General features: G+C 45.9%; 1 protein-coding gene across 2 annotated transcripts in view; it reads left to right on the forward strand.

The window, feature by feature from the left end:
• The window catches only part of MED13L (mediator complex subunit 13L), a 250,774-nt gene that overhangs the window by 215,384 nt on the left and 12,787 nt on the right, over positions 1-22,603 (forward strand). For both annotated transcript variants that reach the window (XM_073582553.1, XM_073582554.1), the window contains 2 exons: positions 19,130-19,349; positions 20,685-20,873. In XM_073582553.1, coding sequence (XP_073438654.1) covers positions 19,130-19,349; positions 20,685-20,873 — 409 coding nt within the window. The remainder of the gene's footprint in view (positions 1-19,129; positions 19,350-20,684; positions 20,874-22,603) is intronic.

The following is a 22,603-nucleotide window of genomic DNA, read 5'->3' on the forward strand; positions in this document are numbered from 1 at the left end:
AACAACATGCTATATTGGCAAGGGTGGTGGTACCAACCAGTCATCAATGTATTCATTTATTTCTTGAAGAAGGTGGGGACAGTACAGTGTCACAACATAAGTTTCTCTAGAACTTTTTTATTGGGAATATAAGTATTGAATAAAACAGATGTGATGAGAGCTGATGTCTGCCATCGGACAGAAGAGCTGGCTATGAATGAATTACCTGTCATTCTTTTTGTTGTCCTGGTTTGTGTACATCAAAAATTCAACCAGCATTCAGGGTTTCTAGTAATGTGTATGGGTAGTGTATGTACAGCCCATAAACTGTCACAAGCCAGGAAAAAGGTGCATGTTAAACATGGGAAAATATACAATTCTGGTAGGGAAATATACTGGAGGTTTTTCAAGTTTTCTTTCTTTTTTGCAGAATTGAGATTGGAAAAAAAAATAAAAATAGATGGGAATTACCTTTTAAACTCGTGTGATGCAAACAACTTAACCCCTTACTGACATCGGACAGTATAGTATGTCACATGTCGGTATCCCCTCACTTTGATGTGGGCTTTGGCAGTGAGCTCACCTCAAAGCCCAGGACATGTCAGCTGACATGTGCCCGCGGCATTTAACAAGCGCTTCCGGACGGAAATAAGCTCACCAGTAACCCGCGTCACGTCATCGCGGGTCACCGGTTTGTCGGCATGACAACCAGAGGTCGTCTTGAGACCTCTATGGTTGTTGATGCAGGATTGCTGTGAGCGCCACCCAGTGGTCAGCTCTCATAGCAAGTCTGTCTTTCTTCGTCTACTCTGAGCTTTATTAACCGCAGCAATGAGAGAATCTAGAGACTCCTGGTACTCTAGCGAGTCTGATTCTATGGCCACATCAGATTCTTATTCTGAGTCGTGTTTGCTGCAAACCCCTGGTGAGGGGGAGCGTGAAGCAGAGCTTACGGACGCCAAGGCACCAGAGTGCCTGGGGGACGAGTTGTGGGGATGTTTCCTAGAAGATTGCGTATCTTTTGCTGCAGTCCGGCCTCTGTCTGAGGAAGACTCTCGTGAGGCGGAAGGATATTCTACGGGGGGTAAAGTGATGCCCTGGCTTGATGAGGAGTCACGGAAGGATTCTATATCTTTGGCCAGACAGGCCATGGGACTGTGCCAGAGATGTGGCCCACTCAGGTGGACTAGGCCCACTAGGGTCAGCATTAGCAGGGGACTCCTGTGTGCATGAAGGGTTGCAAGCTGCACAGATTGCATTGTGGTGTCTTCGTGGGGTCATTACATACTGTACATGAGACATACACCACTGTGTGTGTGTTTTATCAGCCTTCTTAGATGTCTTTGATTGATACATATTGCATATATTTTGATGCCACTTAGAGGCTGCTGCAGGGAAGGGGTTAAGCGCTGTGTACCAGCTTACCCAGCTCCTGTGTCCGTGCCCCCAGAGAATGTAGTCTGCGCTGCGGATGTAAAATCCTGTAGTCACACGTGCGGTGAAGTATAATGGCATCCCCCAGCCTGTATGATACACGCGCGGTGCAGGAAGTGGAGGGTCCGTGAACAAGTCGGCGCTTCTCGTTCCTTACGAGAAGCGCCAGCAGAAGGAGGCAGTCAGGGCCAGGGTGCAGGATGTGGCCACAGCGCTGCTCGCTCAGATACAGTGGCACCTAAAAAGTATAAGGAGCCTGGCCTATCCCGGTCAGAAGCCGGGGGCTAAATTTGCAGCCGCGGCGGTAGCGTGGAGGCGTTGGAGCACAGTAGCCCGAACCGAGAAGCCGCCCGGGTGCATGTAAACCCCCTGGGGACCCGGAGCTACTGAGAGAGGATGAAGCAGAGCCGGGTGCGTGAAGTAGAGCTGGGTGCTCAGTGTGATGGTCCCAGCTGGAGATTGTGGCCCCACAGATCCTCCTCAATCCACTTTCCCTTTAATGGGGAGGTTGAGAAGGCTCGTTTGCCTCCTGACATCTGCCACTTTCAGACAGTAGTGGTGCAGTGGGGCTGCACGGACGCCGATGGAGCCTCTGCATATTACCTGAGGTAATTATTAGATGGGGGAGGCAAGGCATTTGTCCGGCTGAAGTCCTGGCTCCAGTAGGGGGTACGTGGGGGCGACACCCCATGTTCCCATCTGTTGGTGTGGGGAAAGCGCCGCGGACCCATTAAAGTGATCTGTCGCCCCTAAGGAGAGCCCAGGTCTGGTATTGAGGTTGCAGGAGGGGGTACAGGGAGACGACACTCCGAGTTGTTCCCGCCTGTTGATGGTTTTGGGAGATCGGAACCTTGAAGATTTTGGTAAAAAGTAAATTTAAAAATAAAATTTAAAAATTAAAATCAGGGTCTGAAGCCAGACCCTAGTGCCTCCTACGGGACACTAAGCAAGAACTGGTTCAGGATAGAGCCAGCAGAGGGTGTATACTGCAGAGGAGGAGTTAATTTCTTTGTGTATTTGCTTAGTGTCCTCCTAGTGGCAACATCATAACACCCATGGTCCTGGGTCCCCCAATGAGGCGAAGGAGAAAGAACCTAGACATGTTTGGTGTCTATGAACTCGTAGTGTGAAACAAAACACCGTGAGCACAACTAGAGGGTGGTGCTAAAGTTAAGTTCCCAAACCGTATAGATAGTATGTAGAAACTTAGCACTCAATCTTCCTTGATCATACTTAAGTTGAGTGCTAAGTTTCTACATACTATGAACTTGTAATGACCTGGAGAATCATAGCAGGTCAGTTTTAGCATTTAGTTAACCCAGCAAAAAGGCAAAACAAAAAACAAGTGTGGGATTGTACTTTTTTTTGCAATTTCACCACACTTGGAATTTTTTTCCTGTTTTCTAGTACACGATATGGTAAAACCAATGGTGTTGTTCAAAAGTACAACTCGTCCCGTAAAAAATAAGCCTCACGTGGCCATATTGACGGAAAAATAAAAAAGTTGTGTCTCTGGGAAGAAGGAGAGTGAAAAATCAAAACACAAAATCGTGAAAAGGTCATGAATGGGTTAAATGGAACCTGTCAGCAGGATTATTCTTGGTAAACTACAGACACTGTAATGTCGGTGCTGTTATACTGATTAAAATGATACCTTGGTTGATGAAATCTGTTTTGTGGATGTTTAATCTATATGTGTAGTTTTCAGTTACTGAGATTCTCGTGCTTCGGGGCGGCCTGGGGGAGGGGGGCGGGATCTTTGTGGCACTCTGCTTACATATGCATCTGTAGGGGCATATGACAGGTCACTGATCCTTCAGTGACCTACCCCCTGTTTTACATACTGCATAGGATATTGTGTGGGAAAAAAAAAAGAATATCATTCATCACGCAGGTGGTGGCGCCTGCGCTGTATCATGATATAATGGAACAATGGATAATATGATATAGTATTGCACGGTGAATAAGCCTCCTTACCTTGACAAGCCAGAGCTGGTATGTCACTCTCCACAAGGAGAAACCTTACCCCTTAGACCTCAGTCCAGAGCTTCTCACCTAGCCAAATCAGTTCTCATACTTTGCACTGACGAGGGCCAATAGCCCAAAACACTGTCTGCAAATTGAGATTCTGATTTGGCTTTTATCCTAAGTCATATTACAAAACTTGTTAAAGGGTTGATTGTGACTTGTAGGATCGCTACTACCAACAGGTGGCGCTATAGAGTTCAAGTCCTCTTTCTCTCTGAAGAGGCAATTTGCATAATGTGATAATTTATGATTTAATGATATAGTATTGTGGGGAAAAAAAATCTTCATCAAAATGGTGCCTGTGCTGTAGCATCTATTGCGTTCCGATAGATGCTACTGTGTAGGTGCAGCCGGCGTCATCTTGATGGAACCAATTTTTTTTTCCTTCTAGCAAAATGGCAGGAGCACCTGTGCAGTAGCATCTATCGGAACGCAATAGATGGTACTGTGTAGGTGTCGCCACTGGTGCTATTTTGATGAAGATGATTGATTTTTTTTTTTTTTCTCTTCCTACAATATTATATTACATCAATTGGATAGGAATAAAATACAACTTTTATTTGAAAATTTATGAAATCTCCAAAGTGCAAGGTGCTCAAATAGACAACATACAACAAGAAAAACTGATATATACTACCTCAATCAACTATATATATATATATATATATATATATATATATCCTTAGGTAGAATGGCTGCCTCTAATTATTGGGTATAGTAGAGGGGCGTAGCCCCCAAAAAATATAATACCCTAATAATAGCTATTGCAATTTGCCCACCAGGCCATCAGTCAGTGATATCCAACGAGAATGAGTGTCTAATGAACAAACAAAATGCCTACTAATTCAGGCTCACATCCGGCATATCCAAATATACTCATCTCATGGTATTTTTTTCGGCATATAGGGTATAATCAATATCCCATTTTAACAAACCCCTGCTAGCCCACTGACATATATTAGTGGAATATTACCACAGACCAGCTTTATAGACCTCAGTTATGTATTCACTGCAGATTTTACTTATACACGTAAATGCACGTGTGTTCATGACCTCATGGTGCTTCATTCTGTCACATTTGAGGTATTATATTTAACATATCAGAGCATATCACCTCAGTTGAGGAGTTCTTTTTTTACAAATATATGCATAAAACCTCATTATATCATTGCACACCTCATCTTACTATTTGAGGTATTTTCCATGACACAAAAATCTCATAGCATGTATGCAAAAAGAACGGTCTCACCAAATTGCGGGATTCTAATCAGGTATGCTTCCAACCCCAAGAATGATGATTACGATACCCCTTCTCCCGACGCGTTTCGTTATAGCTCATCAGGGGAGTCGATGGTGGCCAAAGTTGCCATGTATATCAGGTGGCCGTTTTATATCCAGAATGACGACATGCGTGCATATAGTTGCGCGTTACCTACTTTTATATATTCGCGCCTTGCCGCCCAGGGAAGCTGTCGCTTCCGGTTCTTTGTTTGCATCACATCTTGTGGCTGAACCGCACATGTCATCAGCACGCTCGCTCTGTGGAACGCATCAGGCTCTGAGAGCATGCCGATCAACCTCTGGGCATGCGCCAAAAACACTGCCCTGATTGGAAGGGAATGTTGTGCCGCATACGTCATTTAAAGTGCTCATCCCGTGGAGCACATAATAAACTAATATTGCGGCATATATGTATTTTGTGCTCCACGGGATGAGCACTTTAAATGACTTATGCGGCACAACATTCCCTTCCAATCAGGGCAGTGTTTTTGGCGCATGCCCAGAGGCTGATCGGCGTGGTCTTAGCGTGTGATGCGTTCCACAGAGCGAGCACGCTGATGACATGTGAGGCTCAGCCACAGGATGTGATGCAAACAAGGAACCGGAAGTGTTGGCTTCCCTGGGCGGCAAGGCGCGAATACATAAAAGTAGGCAACGCGCAACTATATGCACGCATGATGTCATTCTGGATATAAAACGGCTACCTGATATACATGGCAACTTTGGCCCCCATCGACTCCACTGATGAGCTATAACGAAACGCGTCGGAGAAAGGGTATCGTATTCACCAACAGGTCTGAATGATCAATTATCCTTTGCGGCTTTTTTATAGGTCTCCCGCTCTGCAACATTTTTGAATCTCTCTACCATGTGATTTGAGTGTTAACCCGGAGGTTACCCTCCATTGTGCTCCGCGTGAAGCCAGATCCCTGTATAGGGGTTAAAGGGTTGCGGGGTTACTCGGGAGTTTACCTGAAGGTTTTACACTCTTTTTCACTATAGGAAGAATAATATATGCTATATCCCCCCATGATGTACTAAGAAGCTGAAAAATTATTATTTTTCTCAGTTAAGAGAGAGAGAAAGAATAAGGCAAGAAGTTCTTTGAATCAAGCTGGATGTGTCAAAACCATGTCAAGTACTGTACATTGTCCTAGGTGACCCATGTTGGATTTAATAAGAAAGGAGCATATGATAACGTTTGAAACTCCTTTTTATACTGGAATAGATTGAAAACTGAGTGAACAGTATCTGGGTGGGTATCTATGACTCTTCTGATGTTTGAGATGATTGCCAACCTTATATAATATCGAAATTGGGTATGGGTTTTTGTCTGTTGCCACTTGGGGGTCTTAGATGAGGAGGAGTTTTACTAATTTGCATGAAATAAAACATGCTGCTCTGTGAAGATATGTTTAGCATAATGTATTATTTTCCTCTTCGCCACGACAGCACCCACTGAGAGAGGGGATCCGACCCCGGAACAGGAAACCTACAGAGAGATAAATGGGGCGGTCCCCCTCGCTCCCTCAGTTTGGTTTCCCGCAGAAGAGGATACCTGGTCTGGTAGCCGCCTGCGTGCATAATATGAGCAGCAGGGGCCCCAGGACTGGAAGCAGCGTCGGGCGGAGAGGCGAATTTCCCCCTCCCCCCAGAGCTGGTAATGCAGGGGAGGCCGGAGGAGAAAAAGTGCCAAGGCTCACTAAAGGGGACGGTACATATACCCCCCCCCCCCCAGGAAGGGGCGAGAAGCGCATTACATATCCCATGTATCCGGGATGGCGGTGGGCCCGGGACAGAGCAGAAGAGCCTGAGGGTCCAGCAAGTGGGGAGCGCATTGTAAGTACCAAGGAGCGCGCCCCTCCCGGGAGAAAAGCGGAAGGGCCTGAGCGCTGTGCCAGGCAGCGCTACGGGGATCATACCTGTGCAAGGGGGGCGACCGGGCGCATAGGGGTCAGGGTCCGGCGGCCGCTGCATAACCGCTTCCTGCGGCGCTCCCAGGCAAAGGCGACCCGGAAGTGGTGGGACAACTTCCGGGGTCAATACAGGAGGCGGCGATCGCGGGGAAACGCCCGCGCATGTGCAGAGGAAAAAAAAAAAATGGTGGAGCATCAAAAAAAAAAAAAAAAAAAAAGGAACCTATAAAAAGAAGCCACGAGCATAGCGCCGATGCGCAGTCATGTCATCCATAGATGACCCAGCTTCGCTCCCGTTAAATCAGCCAGTGGAATCCCCACATGGCAGCAGACAAAGCGGTACTACAAGGAGAAGTAGTAGCACCAGAAGAAGTGGCAGCTCCAGGAAGGAATCTAGTGGACCTTCCAGGCAAGGCGAGCCCTTGGAGAAAAAACGTAAAGAGAAAAAACCGTCCCTCGCCTAAGCCTGAGTCACGGACCCCGCAGCCGGTAGTTACTGACGAAACTCACGGGTGAGTGTTTTTAGTCAGAATAAATGACTGATGTTCGCTTGTTTCTGGTCCGAACCCCCCTTTTTTAGGCCAAAAGAACGGAGAAGGCGAAAAATAGAGAGTGTGCCTTATGTTCTCAGCCCCTCCCAGACGGCCACCCTAAGAAACTATGCCAGTCGTGTGTTGAGGAGGCCTTACAGGAGGAATCCTCGCGGAAGAAGGAGGATATCCGAGCAATAATTAGAGAAGAGCTACGGGCCTTAGGCAGCTCCAGGAGTCTGGGAGGTCACTCCTCCGTGAGAGAAATAGGTTCACCAAGAGGGGGAGCTTCGCCGGCGTCAAACTCATCGGCAGAAACTGGGCATCTAGACTCTGATAGATCCCAGGAATACCCTTCCTCAGAGGATGAGGAGCAGACGTGTTTCCCTACAGACAGCGTCAGCAACTTGGTTAAGTCGGTCCGGAATACCATGGGGCTACCAGAGAGTAGGGACCCCAAGACTCCGCAAGACATAATGTTTGCAGGCATTTCCCGTAAAAAGGTCCGTGCATTCCCAGTGGTCCCAGCTATAAAGGAGCTAGTAAAAAGGGAGTGGGAGAAACAGGGGCAGAGAACCTTCCTCCCCTTAACGTCAAAGCGTAAATATCCTTTTGACGACAAGGAATTGACTGCTTGGTCGAGAGCCCCCAAGGTGGATGCGGCAGTGGCCTCTACCTCTTGTAGATCCTCCCTGCCGGTAGAGGATTCAGGAATGTTGGCTGACTCATTAGATCGTAAGACCGATACACTCCTTAAACGATCCTGGGAAGCATGTACGGCAGCTTTTAAGCCCGCAATAGCAGCCACGTGCACACCAATGTTGGTGTGGCTGAATGACCTAGAGGACAATATTAAGAATGGAGAGGCCAGGAGTAAACTCCTGTCCTCTATGCCCCTCATTAAGGGAGCAGCTGCCTTCCTCTCCGATTCCTCAGCGGACTCTCTCCGTTTATCCGCTAGAGCAGCAGGACTAACCAATGCAGGCCGGCGGGCCTTATGGTTGAAGGGGTGGAAAGGAGACACACAAACAAAAACTAGACTGTGTGCTATACCCTGCCAGGGTAAGTACTTATTTGGTACGGAACTGGATGAGATCTTAACAAAAGCGGGGGAGAGAAAGAGGTTTTCCTAACCCGTATATTCCCTTTAATAGGAGGGCCTACAGAAAACCGCCGTTTGGCAAAAAGAAAGACTTTAAACCCCAGGATCGCTGGGGAAATAAGGACCCCAAACAAAGGGGCAATCTGTTCGGAAAACGTCCCTTCAGAGGAGACAGGTTCCGCTAGTACCAGTACACCGGTAGGTGGCAGACTACTGAAATTCAGCCACCAATGGGGGAAGGTAACATCAAACCCATGGGCCATTGATATTGTCTCATCGGGCCTAAAACTAGAATTCATTTGGCATCCACCGAGCCTCTTCCTATTGACTTCCATGAAATCCCAGATACAGCAGGAAGCACTAGAGATGGAGATTGCAGTACTGCTAACTAAACAGGTCCTGATAGAGGTCCCAAGGGACGAAAGAGGAATGGGTTTTTATTCTCCTCTATTTTTAATCCCAAAACCAGATGGCTCTTTCAGGACTATAATAAATTTAAAGAAGCTTAATACCTTCTTGAGGCTGAGGCCGTTTAAGATGGAGTCAATAAATTCTGCAATAAAACTTTTGTTTCCCAGGTGTTTATATGGCAGTCTTGGATCTAAAGGATGCCTATTACCATCTCCCCAAGTTCCTGCGGGTAGCTGTCTGGTTCAAGGGTCGGATTCAGCATTTCCAGTTTGCGGCAATGCCATTCGGGCTATCCATGGCTCCTTGGGTATTTACCAAATTGATGCTGGAGGTGATGTCGTATGTAAGACTGAATGACACCCTAGTGATCCCTTACTTGGACGACCTACTAGTAGTGGGGAATTCTGTTTCTCAGTGTGAAACAAGAATGGCTCAGATTATCTCATCCTTACAAACACTGGGCTGGCTAATTAACTGGGAGAAGTCCAGGCTAGAACCAGTGACCTGTCAGAGGTTCCTAGGCCTACAAGTAGACTCCGTAAGCCAAAAATGCTTTTTACCAGACGCTAAAGCAGTGGCTATAATCAATAAGATACAAGATACTATAGGAAGACCCGTAATATCATTGAGACAGGGTATGTCCTTGCTGGGATCCCTGATATCGTGCATCCCGGCGGTGCAATGGGCTCAATTCCACTCCAGAAAGCTACAATGGGCTATTCTGCAGGAAACAGACTGCAGGGACGGTTGGAAGGGAAGATGTCCCTATCGCCGGAAGGTGGTTAATTCCCTAGAGTGGTGGTTGAATCCTACCAATTTGTCAAAGGGAGTGCAATGGTGGGTAACTCCCTCCAAGGTGCTCACCACGGATGCTAGCCCCTTAGGTTGGGGGGCCCACCTGGAGGAGCACATGATACAAGGCCGGTGGCGTAAACATGAAATAGAAACCTCCTCTAATGTAAAGGAGCTAAAAGCAATTTACTATGCGTTGTCTCAATTTCTCCCGCAGTTAAGAGGAACCCACGTGAGGGTCCAGACAGACAATACCACCGCAGTGGCCTATATAAACCGACAAGGAGGTACGCGATCGGGACCGTTGATGTCTATCGCGGAAAAGATCCTAGAGGTGGCCGAGGTACATCTTCACTCCTTGTCGGCACTCCACATAAGAGGAGTGGACAACTCTCAAGCAGACTATCTCAGTCGACGGGTCCTATATCAGGGCGAGTGGGTCCTCAGCAGGCACGTCTTCGAGATGATAGCGTCAGAATGGGGCAGACAAGAGATAGACCTGTTCGCGACCAGAGCCAACAGATGTGTAAAAAGGTTTGCTTCGCTCTACAGGTCAGACAACCCAGACATTCTAGATGCCCTCCAAGCACCCTGGACATTCCAGCTAGCCTATGCCTTCCCTCCAATGGTTCTACTGCCAACAGTAGTCAGGAAAATAAGACAAGAGAGGGCGAGGGTCATCTTGATAGCCCCGTTTTGGCCCAAGAGGCCGTGGTTTTCCTGGCTGAGAGCCATGTCGATAACCGACCCGTGGATCCTGCCGCTGCACCAGGATCTTCTCTCGCAGGGACCCTGCTACCATCCACAGGTCAAAGCACTACACCTAGCGGCCTGGAATTTGAAAGGGAACTATTAAAGCAGAAAGGCTTTTCGAAAAACCTAATTAATACCCTGCTACAAAGTAGAAAAGAATCTACAACAAAGATATACGCCAAGGTGTGGAGGAAATTCCTGACCTTTCACCCAGCAGCGCTAGCCGGTGAACCACCCATTACGGCCATTTTAGAGTTTCTTCAAAGAGGCAGAGAATTGGGCCTCTCAGTAAATACTCTTAAAGTCCATATATCGGCCTTAGTAGCCCTATTTAACTATAACGTGGCAGCAAATAGATGGGTGACCCGTTTTGTTTCAGCCTGTCAACGTTCAGAACTGGTGCATATTCCTCGGCTTCCGGCATGGGACCTTACTCTGGTCTTGGATGCCTTTACTCAGGCCCCGTTTGAACCCATAGATTCAGCATCAGTGAAGTGCCTCTCATTGAAAACGGCTACACTAGTGGCTTTAGTATCAGCTAGAAGAGTAGGTGATCTTCATGCTCTATCAATAGACCCTCCGTTCTTGTCAATAACACGAGACAGACTGATTTTGAAGACAGATCCGTCCTACCTTCCCAAACGGGTAACTAAATTCCATAGGTCTCAGGAGATATGCCTACCTTCCTTCTACGAAAACCCATCAAACCAGGACGAGGTGAAATATCACACCTTAGATGTGAGGAGAGCTGTACTAGCCTACCTTGATAGGACCAGTCCCTGGAGGCAGAGTAGGTCTCTTTTTGTCTCCTTCCAGGGCAACAGAAAGGGGTCTGGAGTTACAACAGGCATATTATCCAGGTGGATCAGAGATGCGATCATAATGGCATATTTGGCTAGAGGAGAAGAACCTCCGCTGGGGATTAAGGCGCACTCTACTAGAGCCATATCATCCTCCTGGGCCGAGAGGGCAAACGTCCCAATTGAACAAATATGTAAGGCGGCAACCTGGTCTTCTCCATCTACCTTTTATAGTCACTATAGACTAGATTTATCCTCTACCGAGGATCTGTCTTTCGGTAGATCAGTCCTTAACACAGTGTGCCCTCCCAAGTGATTATCTCTGGAAATCTCTCAGTGGGTGCTGTCGTGGCGAAGAGGAAAAACCGGATTACTTACCGGTAATACTCTTTTGTAGAGTCCACGACAGCACCCGCTCACTTCCCTCCCGTAAAACTTTTTTCACATGGGTCTCCTTGGTGGCGGAGATTGTAATTAAGATTTTATACGTGGTTAAACTTAGCAAACTTAAACGATGTAGGCGTAAGATAGATGAATCGCCCAAACAAATTGACTAAAACATGTATGGCGGTTCCTCCGTTGTTCTCGGTAACACAAACTGAGGGAGCGAGGGGGACCGCCCCATTTATCTCTCTGTAGGTTTCCTGTTCCGGGGGCGGATCCCCTCTCTCAGTGGGTGCTGTCGTGGACTCTACAAAAGAGTATTACCGGTAAGTAATCCGGTTTTTTCTCTTAGACGCTGTTGGTATACAGAGGGAGCACGTGCGCAATGTGTTCACCATTAATTGGACTGTGTATAGTGGCAGACGTGCGCATGCGCCATATATTTGCATACCACAATCAAAAAAGAATGTAAAGCAGCCGAGACTACGCAATTATTATTATTATTTATTGTTATAGCGCCATTTATTCCATGGCGCTTTACATGTAAGGAGGAGTATACATAAAAACAAGTACAATAATCTTAAACAATACAAGTCATAACTAGTACAGGAGGAGAGAGGACCATGCCCGCGAGGGCTCACAATCTTCAAGGGATGGGTGATAATACAGTAGGCGAGGGTAGAGCTGGTCGTGCAGCGGTTTGGTCGATCGGTGGTTACTGCAGGTTGTAGGCTTGTCGGAAGAGGTGGGTCTTCAGGCTCTTTTTGAAGGTTTCGATGGTAGGTGAGAGTCTGATATGTTGTGGTAGAGAGTTCCAGAGTAGGGGTGATGCGCGAGAGAAATCTTGTATGCGATTGTGGGAAGAGGAGATAAGAGGGGAGTAGAGAAGGAGATCTTGTGAGGATCGGAGGTTGCGTGCGGGAAAGTACCGGGAGACGAGTTCACAGATGTATGGAGGAGACAGGTTGTGGATGGCTTTGTATGTCATGGTTAGGGTTTTGTAATGGAGTCTCTGGGCAATTGGGAGCCAGTGAAGGGATTGACAGAGGGGAGAAGCTGGGGAATAGCGGGGGGACAGGTGGATTAGTCGGGCAGCAGAGTTTAGAATAGATTGGAGGGGTGCGAGAGTGTTTGAGGGGAGGCCACAGAGCATGAGGTTGCAGTAGTCAAGGCGAGAGATGATGAGGGCATGGACTAGGGTTTTTGCAGATTCTTGGGTGAGGAATGAACGGATTCGTGAAATATTTTTGAGTTGAAGTCGGCAGGAAGTGGAAAGGGCTTGGATATGTGGTTTGAAGGAGAGATCAGCGTCAAGGATTACTCCGAGGCAGCGCGCTTGTGGGACTGGGGAGAGTGGGCAGTCATTTACTGTAATTGATCGGTTCGTAGGGGGGGGGTCACGTGAGATGGGGGAAAGATGATGAATTCTGTTTTGTCCATGTTGAGTTTCAGAAATCTAGCGGAGAAGAAGGATGAAATAGTGGACAGACATTGAGGGATTCTGTTTAGTAGGGAGGTGATATCTGGTCCAGAGATGTAGATCTGTGTGTCATCAGCGTAAAGATGATACTGAAAGCCATGAGATTCTATGAGCTGTCCCAGGCCAAAGGTGTAAATAGAGAACAGCAGGGGCCCAAGGACTGAACCTTGTGGGACTCCGACAGATAGGGGGCGAGGTGAGGAGGTGGTGTGTGAGTGGGAGACGCTGAATGTCCGGTCTGTTATCTATGATGAGATCCAGGAGAGGGCCAAGTCTGTGATGCCGAGGGATGAGAGGGTCTGTAATAATAGGGAATGGTCCACTGTGTCAAAGGCAGCCGACAGGTCCAGGAGGAGGAGGACAGAGTAGTGTCGCTTGCTCTTGGCGGTTAAGAGGTCATTGGTGACCTTAGTAAGGGCAGTTTCAGTGGAGTGGTGTGACCGGAAGCCAGATTGTAAGCGGTCGAAGAGGGAGCAAGAAGAGAGATGGGAGGACAGTTCAAGGTAGACGTGTTGTTCCAGTAGCTTGGAGGCGTAGGGGAGAAGTGATATAGGGCGATAGCTAGATACAGAGGATGGGTCAAGAGAGGGCTTTTTGAGGATAGGTGTGATGGAGGCATGTTTAAAGCTTGAGGGGAAAACACCAGTTGTTAGTGATAGGTTGAAGAGATGGGTTAGGGTTGGGATGAAGACTCTGGTGAGGTTTGGTATGAAGTGGGATGGGATTGGGTCGAGTGCACAGGTGGTGAGATGTGATCTTGAGAGTAGAGTGGAGAGTCGATCTTCTGTAATGGTGGAGAAGTTGGTTTTGAAGGTGGAGGGCTGGGAAGTCAGGAGGAAGGGCTCTGGGGGTTGTTGACCAAAACTGTCCCTGATGTTATCAATTTTCTGCTTGAAAAATGAGGCAAAGTCTTCAGCTGAGATGAGTGGGGAGGGAGGAGGTGCTGGGGGGCGGAGGAGAGAATTGAAGGTGTTGAATAACTGTTTAGGGTTGTGAGACAGGGAGGATATGAGAGATGAGAAGTAGGTTTGTTTAGCTGTGGCGAGTGTGGTCTTGAAAGTAGTGAGGGACTGTTTGAATGCGATGAAGTGCTCGTTGGAGTGGGATCTTTTCCATCTGCGCTCAGCAGCCCTGGAAGCTCGCCTCAGCTCTTTGGTCAGGCTGGTGTGCCAGGGCTGTCTGTTGATTTTGCGAGTTTTGGTATGTGTAAGTGAGGCAGCGGATTCCAAAGCTACAGCTATTGTGGTGTTATATAGAGCAGCAGCGTCATCTGCATTGTGTAAGGAACTTATATCTGTGAGAGGGAGGAGGGATTCAGAGAATGAGTGTAGGTCAAGGTGTTTAAGATTCCTGCGAGGGTGTGAAAGTTTGTGGGGTGGGGATTGTAGACATGGAGTGAAGAGGGAAGAGAATGTGAGCAGGTTGTGGTCAGAGAGAGGAAGTGGTGAGTTAGAGAGGTTAGATAGGGAGCAGAGGCGGGTGAAGATGAGGTCCAGTGTGTGGCCATCTTTATGGGTGGATGTAGAAGACCATTGAGTGAGGCCGAAGGAGGAAGTGAGAGATAGAAGTTTAGTGGCAGCTGAGAGGGAAGTGTCAATGGGGATGTTGAAGTCGCCCATGATGATGGTAGGGATGTCCGCGGAAAGGAAATGAAGTAACCAGGTGGTGAAGTGGTCAAAGAAGGTGGTGGCTGGCCCTGGGGGGCGGTAGATGACAGCCAGTTGGAGGTTGGAGGGGGAGTAGATGCGCACAGAGTGCACCTCAATTGATTTGAATGTAGGCTGCTGAACGCTACATGGGGAGCGCGCATGCGCGGTACGCTCCTTCGGCATATTGATGTCCTTGCGTGACAGCCTGAGAGGCGTGACTACGCAATCGACCTGACTAAAACTAGGCTGTTGAATGCTGTATGGGGAGCACGCATGCGCGGTATGCTCCCTCGGTATGTGGATGTTCTGGCATGACAGCCCGATAACAGGAAGTATTGGGCGCAGTAGAATGGAATGAATGTGATATGGTGAGTGGAGTGTGGGAAGCGCGCAAGCGCTGTATGCTTTCCCATAGAAGTTGAAGAACAGGAAGTGGTCATTGGTAATTATCTGCCCACCTGCAAGAGGCAGGGAATTTCGAAAGGAGCGCATGATATAAAGGCAAACAGGTGAGCAGCCTCGGTGATGGCATTTCTTGAATATGGAGGCATTGAGTCTTACCCAGAAACTCCCCTGATGATCTGATAACCAGTGAAACGCATAGGGAGAAGGGAGCGTTATGTGTATGGAGGAACTCATCACTGAAATGGTTATGGGTGAGACCCCTCCATGATATATGTGCAAATTCTGAGATTATGAGAAAAGTATATGACGTATACTCTATATGAGCAATGAATATGTGTACATAAAGCAAAGAATCTCAGTTTGCATGATATGCCACCTATTTCTTTACAGGTTGTCACTATTATAACTTGTCTATGAGAATTGTGAGCAATGATGGTATATGCGGATATATAATCACCACATTGGTCTCTGTATGTTAGACAGACCATAGATAGTTTATAACACCCTAGAATTTATAGAGGAGTGTTGTTGTTCGTCCCAAACTATTTTAATTAGGCTAGTTTCACACTAGCGTTTTTGAGCGCAGCGACGGCCTGCGCACGGCCGCCGCTAAGCCCCGCCCCTGCCGCGCCTCCACCGGTAGCTCCGCCTACCGGCGCATGACGCTGCATGCGCCCTGCGTCCCCTATCTTTATCACTGGGGGCGCAGGCCGTGCACAGTATGCGTTTGGCGGCGCATGCGCCTTTTTGACGGTGCGCCGGTGCAACCAAACTGCAGCAGGTTGCGTTTGGCGCAGGTCGGCGCACCGTCAAAAAGGCGCATGCGCCGCCAAACGCATACTGCGCACGGCCTGCGCCCCCAGTGATAAAGATGGGACGCATGGCGCATGCAGCGTCATGCGCCGGTAGGCGGAGCTACCGGCGGAGGCGCGGCAGGGGGCGGGGCTTAGCGGCGGCCCTGCGCAGGCCGTCGCTGCGCTCAAAAACGCTAGTGTGAAACTAGCCTTACGGGAAAAGCTATATAAAGGAGAGATTCAGAAAAACTGTCTCTGGATATGAGATTTATATTAAGGTATTGAGACTGAAAAATCCGTCTAGAGTTTGGGTTACTACCTACCGCATCTTCAAGAGCGGTTTGCGTGTCTTTCTGTTTGTGTTTTTGAACATGTGCACTTTTAATAGGGACTGTGGTCCTTTTTTAATTTCTGAAATAAAGTAGATTAGTTTTATGTCTTAAGTTTATACATGACTGGCCTGCTGCAATACTTGTATAATCTGAGCTAGTTGATCACTTGCTGAAACCTGATTAGAATCCCGCAATTTGGTGAGACCGTTCTTTTTGCATACATGCTATGAGATTTTTGTGTCGTGGAAAATACCTCAGATAGAAAGATGAGATGTGCAATGATATAATGAGGTTTTATGCATATATTTGTAAAAAAACAACTCCTCAACTGAGGTGATATGCTCTGATATGTTAAATATAATACCTCAAATGTGACAGAATGAAGCACCATGAGGTCATGAACACACGTGCATTTATGTGTATAAGTAAAATCTGCAGTGAATACATAACTGAGGTCTATAAAGCTGGTCTGTGGTAATATTCCACTAATATATGTCAGTGGGCTAGCAGGGGTTTGTTAAAATGGGATATGATTATACCCTATATGCCGAAAAAAATACCATGAGATGAGTATATTTGGATATGCCGGATGTGAGCCTGAATTAGTAGGCATTTTGTTTGTTCATTAGACACTCATTCTCGTTGGATATCACTGACTGATGGCCTGGTGGGCAAATTGCAATAGCTATTATTAGGCTGAGTTCACACGTGGCGTTTTTTCGCGTTTCCGTGGCGGTTTTAACCGCGCGACTTTGCCGCGAAAACGCGAAAAATAAGCATCCCATGCATTCCTATGGGATTCCGCAATGCTGTGCTAATGCTGCGGTTTTTACCGCGGCGGAATCGCTTCGTGGTAAAAACCGCAGCATGCTCATTAATTTTGCGGAATCGCGGCGATCCCGCACCCATAGGAATGCATTGTTCCGCTTACTTCCCGCATGTGGCTGTGCACACCATGCGGAAAGTAAGCAGAACATTTGCGGATGGCATCCACGGTCCGGAGGACCTGTAAAAAATAGAATTTAAAATAAAAAATATTGTTATTCTTACCTTCTGGCATCCCGCGCAGCCTCCCGCTTCTCTCCACGCTCTCGTTCCCAGTAATCCTTTGCGAAAATGCCCGCGATGACGTCCGTTCTCGCGGTCATTCGCGCGACGTCATCGCGAATTACCGCGAGACATCGCGATCCCGCGAGTGCGGACGTCATCGCGGGCATTTTCGCAAAGGATTACTGGGAACGGCTGTGCGGGACGTCGGAAGGTAAGAATAACACCATTTTTGATGCTGCATAGGCGGTCTCAGTAGTAAGAAGTTGGTCACACTTGTCAAACACTGTTTGATGAGTGTGACCAACCTGCCAATCAGTTCTCCAAGCGATGCTACAGATCGCTTGGAAAACGCTAGCATTTTGCAAGCTAAATACGCTTGCAAAATGCTAGTTTTTCCGCGGGAAAATCGCGGGAATTTAAAATGCGATTTTTTTTTCCCGCGGACTGGAATTCCGGAATTCTCGCGGTAATTTCCGCGGAAGTTCCGGTACGTGTGAACGTAGCCTTAGGGTATTATATTTTTTTGGGGCTACGCCCCTCCACTATACACAATGATTTGAGGCAGCCATTCTTCTACCTAAGGATGGAGATATATATATATATATATATATATATATATATATATATATATATATATATATATATATATATATATATATATATATATATATAATATATCCATTTGCATATATGATTGAAGGACATTTTCAATTGTTGATTGAGGTTGTATATATCAGTTTTTCTTGTTGTATGTTGTCTATTTGAGCACCTTGCACTTTTGTAGATTTTATAAATTTTGAAATAAAAGTTATATTTTATTCCTATCCAATTGCTGATGTACTATTAAGAGGAGTGGATATACCAGTGTTACTTGCTACAATATTATATAACTAAATCATAAATGAATATATGCAAATTAGCCATTGTATCATGCTACAGCACAGTGTTGATGAATGTTATTTTTTTCCCCACATAGTAATCTATGTAGTTGTAAACTAGGGGCAGATCACTGAACGATAAGTGACCTGTCATAAGCCACTACAAATGAATTTGTAAGCAGAACTCCACAAAAAGACCACCCCCCTCCCCCTGTCCGCCCCGAAGCACGAGAATCTCATTAACTGAAAACTACAAATATAGACTAAACAACAACCACAAGATGGATTTCATCAGTGGTATAATTTTAATTAGTAGAACAGCACCAACCTGACACTGTCTGTAGTTTATGCAGCACTAGAGTTGAGCGACTTTGGTCGGATCGGGTTTCGTGAAACCCGACTGAAACAAAATTTGAGTGATGAAACTGGTCTGACTAGGGCAAAAAAAGTCGAAGTTTCGTCCGAAACCCGACCCCAATGTAAGTCAATGGGGAATAAAAGTCGGCATTGAGTGAATGAATATCATCCGCTCAATGGCGACTTTTATTCCAGATTGACTTGCATTGGGGTCGGGTTTCGGACGAAACGCCGACTTTTTTTGCCCTAGTCAGACCAGTTTCATCCGACTCAAATTTTGTTTCAGCCGGGTTTCACGAAACCCGATCTGACCAAAGTCGCTCAACTCTGCTCACCACCGTTCTGCTGACAGGTTCACCCTTATTTAATAAAGCTGGAGTGACATCATTGTGTCAATAGACCGCAGCAGCCAGTCAGGGGCCAGTGACCAATTGCAGCCTTTACTATATTGTCAGTGCGGATATCCGTTATGACGGAATCTTGATTGATTGGCTGCAACAGTCCCGTTGCACAGCAATGTTACGTCACCCGCTGAGAAAAACAGTGCCAATGTTGCTGGAAAGTTGCTGCTATAGGAGGTGAGTATGCATTGTTTTTATTTTCTATGTGGCCCCGAATTGCTTTAAGCAATGATTGTCCTGTTGTGAACAGCTCTGTCAATATATGACCCCTAAAATTTTTTATTTGTGTTATTTCTGTTTATAAATGCATATAATGTACGTATGTTTATTTACCTTTTTTTTTTTTTTTTTTTTTTTTTTTTTAAATTCTTAGTACAACCGAAAGAGAGAAAATTGGGATCCCAACAGTGGCTGAGCCAGCTGCAAGCGTGACGTTATCCCCAACTGTTGTCATATACATGGTGGATCCTTTTACATACACGTCAGATGATGACTCTCACACAGGAAACTTCTGGCTGCTGGGTTTAATTCGCTGTTTTACAGACATGCTGGAAATTTTACCGGAACCACTCCGTGCTGCCTGTATCCTGCAGGTAAGATTATTGTCACACTCTGTTTTCACCTTGTCAATTGATTTTATATTGTAGTATTACTGTATTTTTGGGACAATAAGACACACCCCCCCAGAAAAAAAATTTGGGAAGGGTGGCGGCAGGAGTCCAGCAATGCTGCCAGTCCCAAGTTGGTTTCATTGTGGTGGACGCTGAGGAAAGTGGCTGGCACATACACAGGTTGAGATTTTGGCACAAAGATCAAAATCTGTGCACGTACAGTCTGTAGTGCCCATTTTCCCAGAGTCCCATTTTCCCAGAGTCCACTGCATTGAAACCATGACAGTGCAGAGGCTTCGGGCTTTCACAAAATGTCAGCAGAGCCCCTGCACCGCCGAGCACCCCCTTCAACCAGCCTGGGATGGGACTCTAAGCATTACCCCGCAGCATCGCACCTCCGAACACCTCCTGTGACCCCTCTCTACCACCATCGCTGCTCTCCTGCCAGTAAGCTGAATTCAGACTGCATGACGGACGACCTTTTGATGCGTTACGTTTTTTTTCCGTTAGTTTACTCCTGTAAATTTAGGACACGTCTTATGATCTGATAAGTCTTATAGTCCAAAAAATATGGTATATTATCTTCATTTCAAAGCCAAAGATTGCAACCAAGGGTAAAGTGGGGGTCTCAAGGCACAAAACATATACCAATAATACAATGTGTGAGCACCAAAATGGTTACAAATTAATGAAATATCACCAATAAAAAGTAAAAAACAGTACATGCTACACTAGACAGATATATTTGTGTATTCGTGAGTGAACTGAAAGACAAAACCACCATAATGTGAATAAATGGCACAAGTCACAAAAACACAGATTGCAAGGAAATGTATAAAAAGCACACAACCAAGGTGGATAATAAATTGGTACGTGTATATCAAATACACATGGCATGTTTGGATTAGATTGCCAAGAGGACAGTAATATCCTGAGAGAAAATGAGGTGGAAAAAGATTACACACTATACAAAATATAGGTACAAAACTCACTCTCCGATCACACCAGATGCACGTTTCACATATGCTTTGTCAAGGGTGATTGGTGAAAGTGAAGACTTGAAGTTCAAAACTTGAATAAACTCAAGAATGCTTTAAAGTAAGCTACAGATACAAAATTAACTTGAATGATAGATTTAATTAAGTGGTATTTTCTAATCTTGTAACTAATTTGGTCCTTGCATTTATTATAGTATTGATATATAATCTTTCATTTCAGTAACATTTAGAAGTCTATCCTGCTTGAATTTTGTCCTTTTGCATTATTTGTGGTTTTAATTGTGGTGGGTTTTTTTCCGATATTTCTCCCCTCTCTCAGGTGGTGCCATGTCGTTATCTGCTGCAGACGGTTAATGATGAAACTGTCTCCTACATCCAGCACTTGAAATCTTTAGCTTTCTCAGTATACTGCCAGTGTCGGCGGCCAGTCGCATCCCAGATTCCCATCAAGCCACTTACTGGCTTTGGTCCTGCAGCTGCCCTGAATACAGTATTGAGGAACTCTGAGGTAACATGGGACTTGTCAGCTCCTATTTGTGGAGAAAGGTTATTTTTCAAGCAGGGACAAATAAAGTAATTCTAAAGTGTTGGGTTAGAATTGCTATCACCTGTCAGTGGGCTGCCCTTTTTATGTAAGAAACCAGTGGGCAGAATGGCAGCATAAAGGGACTGACTTTCTAGCAAAAGTTGGGTCCTAACTTCTGGGTTGCAGGATTCCACAACATTGTATGGCAGCGTCTGAGGTCTGCCGAAATGAGCTCGGTTTGTGCTTTGACACAGCTGTAGTATGTAACTGATAATGTAATTTTGTGATAAAGTGCAAACAGCACTTGTTTCGGCCAAACTGCAATTTCACAGTCAGACCTCAGATGCAGCCATAGGTACACCATTCTGTGTGCCAGGATCTCACAACCTAGAAATTTGCGTTAGACTTTTGCTAGAAAGTGGAGTCATTTGTTAATAAATTTTATTTAGTAAAATCTTCTGTCTGTAGCTGCTCACTTTTTTTCTTGAATAAAAGAGGCATCTACAGACAGATTGGAACTTCTAAGTATATTTTCTTTAAAAGCGTTCGAGAAAGATACCTGTCTGTATTTGTGCTCTCGTGAGTTGCATGACCGGTTTCCTTTAAATGGTGGTGGTTACAGTTTTTTTTAAATTAATGTCCCATTGCTACGCAAGGCCATCATTGTTAGATTGGTGGGGTCCAATTTTCAAGACCCCTACTAATGAGCTATTTTGAGTACTGTGGTGCTCTTACAACCACCCCAATGGTGAACGTATTGGCTGACCAGGCACCATACTACTAAGAGTGCATAACCAGCTACAAATATGGTAGTTTATGCCCTTAATGCCACATTTCAATAGGATATGCTGCATTAAAAATGGGTTGTCCTGGCTTGCAACAAAAATCTGCAGACACTCTTGACTGCCGCACCTTGACAGCAGATTATGTCCCAATTTCTCAGTATTCATGGTGTGAACAGGCAGTCACATGACTAAATGTATGCGATTTGCATTCTTGCGGTCATATGCCGACTAGACTCATCCACCTTCTCTCAATTTTGTCTTATTGCAAGAACCCAAATGCATCTAGTTGGTACATGACTGTCACTATGCAAATCGTATGCATGTGTAAGTTGATTGCCCGCTTGTAGCGGAAGCGGAAAGGAGACTGTGACAATACGCTGTCATAATAAGGCAGGCATATACACTCCTTGACAAAAGTTATGTCGCTTATCCATGTTATGTAAATAAAAGCTTATAACCTGACGTTAAATACATCCATTGGTTGTATAAATTATTCTTTTGAAAGCTGAAACCCTCCGAAATGTGGTTTAGGTTAAGAAAATAAATTGGCATCAATGCAGAAATATTGATCATTTAATGGACACAGAATGGTCAGATTTTGGCAAGACAAAAGTTTTGTCGCCTGGTCGTATAATGCACCCAATCCTAGTTTACATCCTCACCTGTGCTCAGTAAATGATCGGTTAATTAGTGGGTGTGTATAAAAAGAAACCCAGCACCCCAGACCTTCACTTGAGCTGTAACTTGAGCTCTGACAACATGCCAAAAATCCACCCTGCGACCTAAGCCTGGATTATCAAGAGGCTGAAGACCAGATCCACCGAAGAGGTGGCTGGCATCTTTAATGTGTCTCAGCGTCAAGTACAAAGAATTAAAAAAAGATTCGAAGAGACTGGAGATGTGTTTTACAAGCCCAGGTCCGGCAGA

The sequence above is a fragment of the Dendrobates tinctorius genome, unplaced genomic scaffold, assembly GCF_039654945.1.
Source record: "Dendrobates tinctorius isolate UK_male_01 unplaced genomic scaffold, ASM3965494v1 ptg000073l, whole genome shotgun sequence".
In the NCBI taxonomy this organism is placed as follows: domain Eukaryota; kingdom Metazoa; phylum Chordata; class Amphibia; order Anura; family Dendrobatidae; genus Dendrobates; species Dendrobates tinctorius.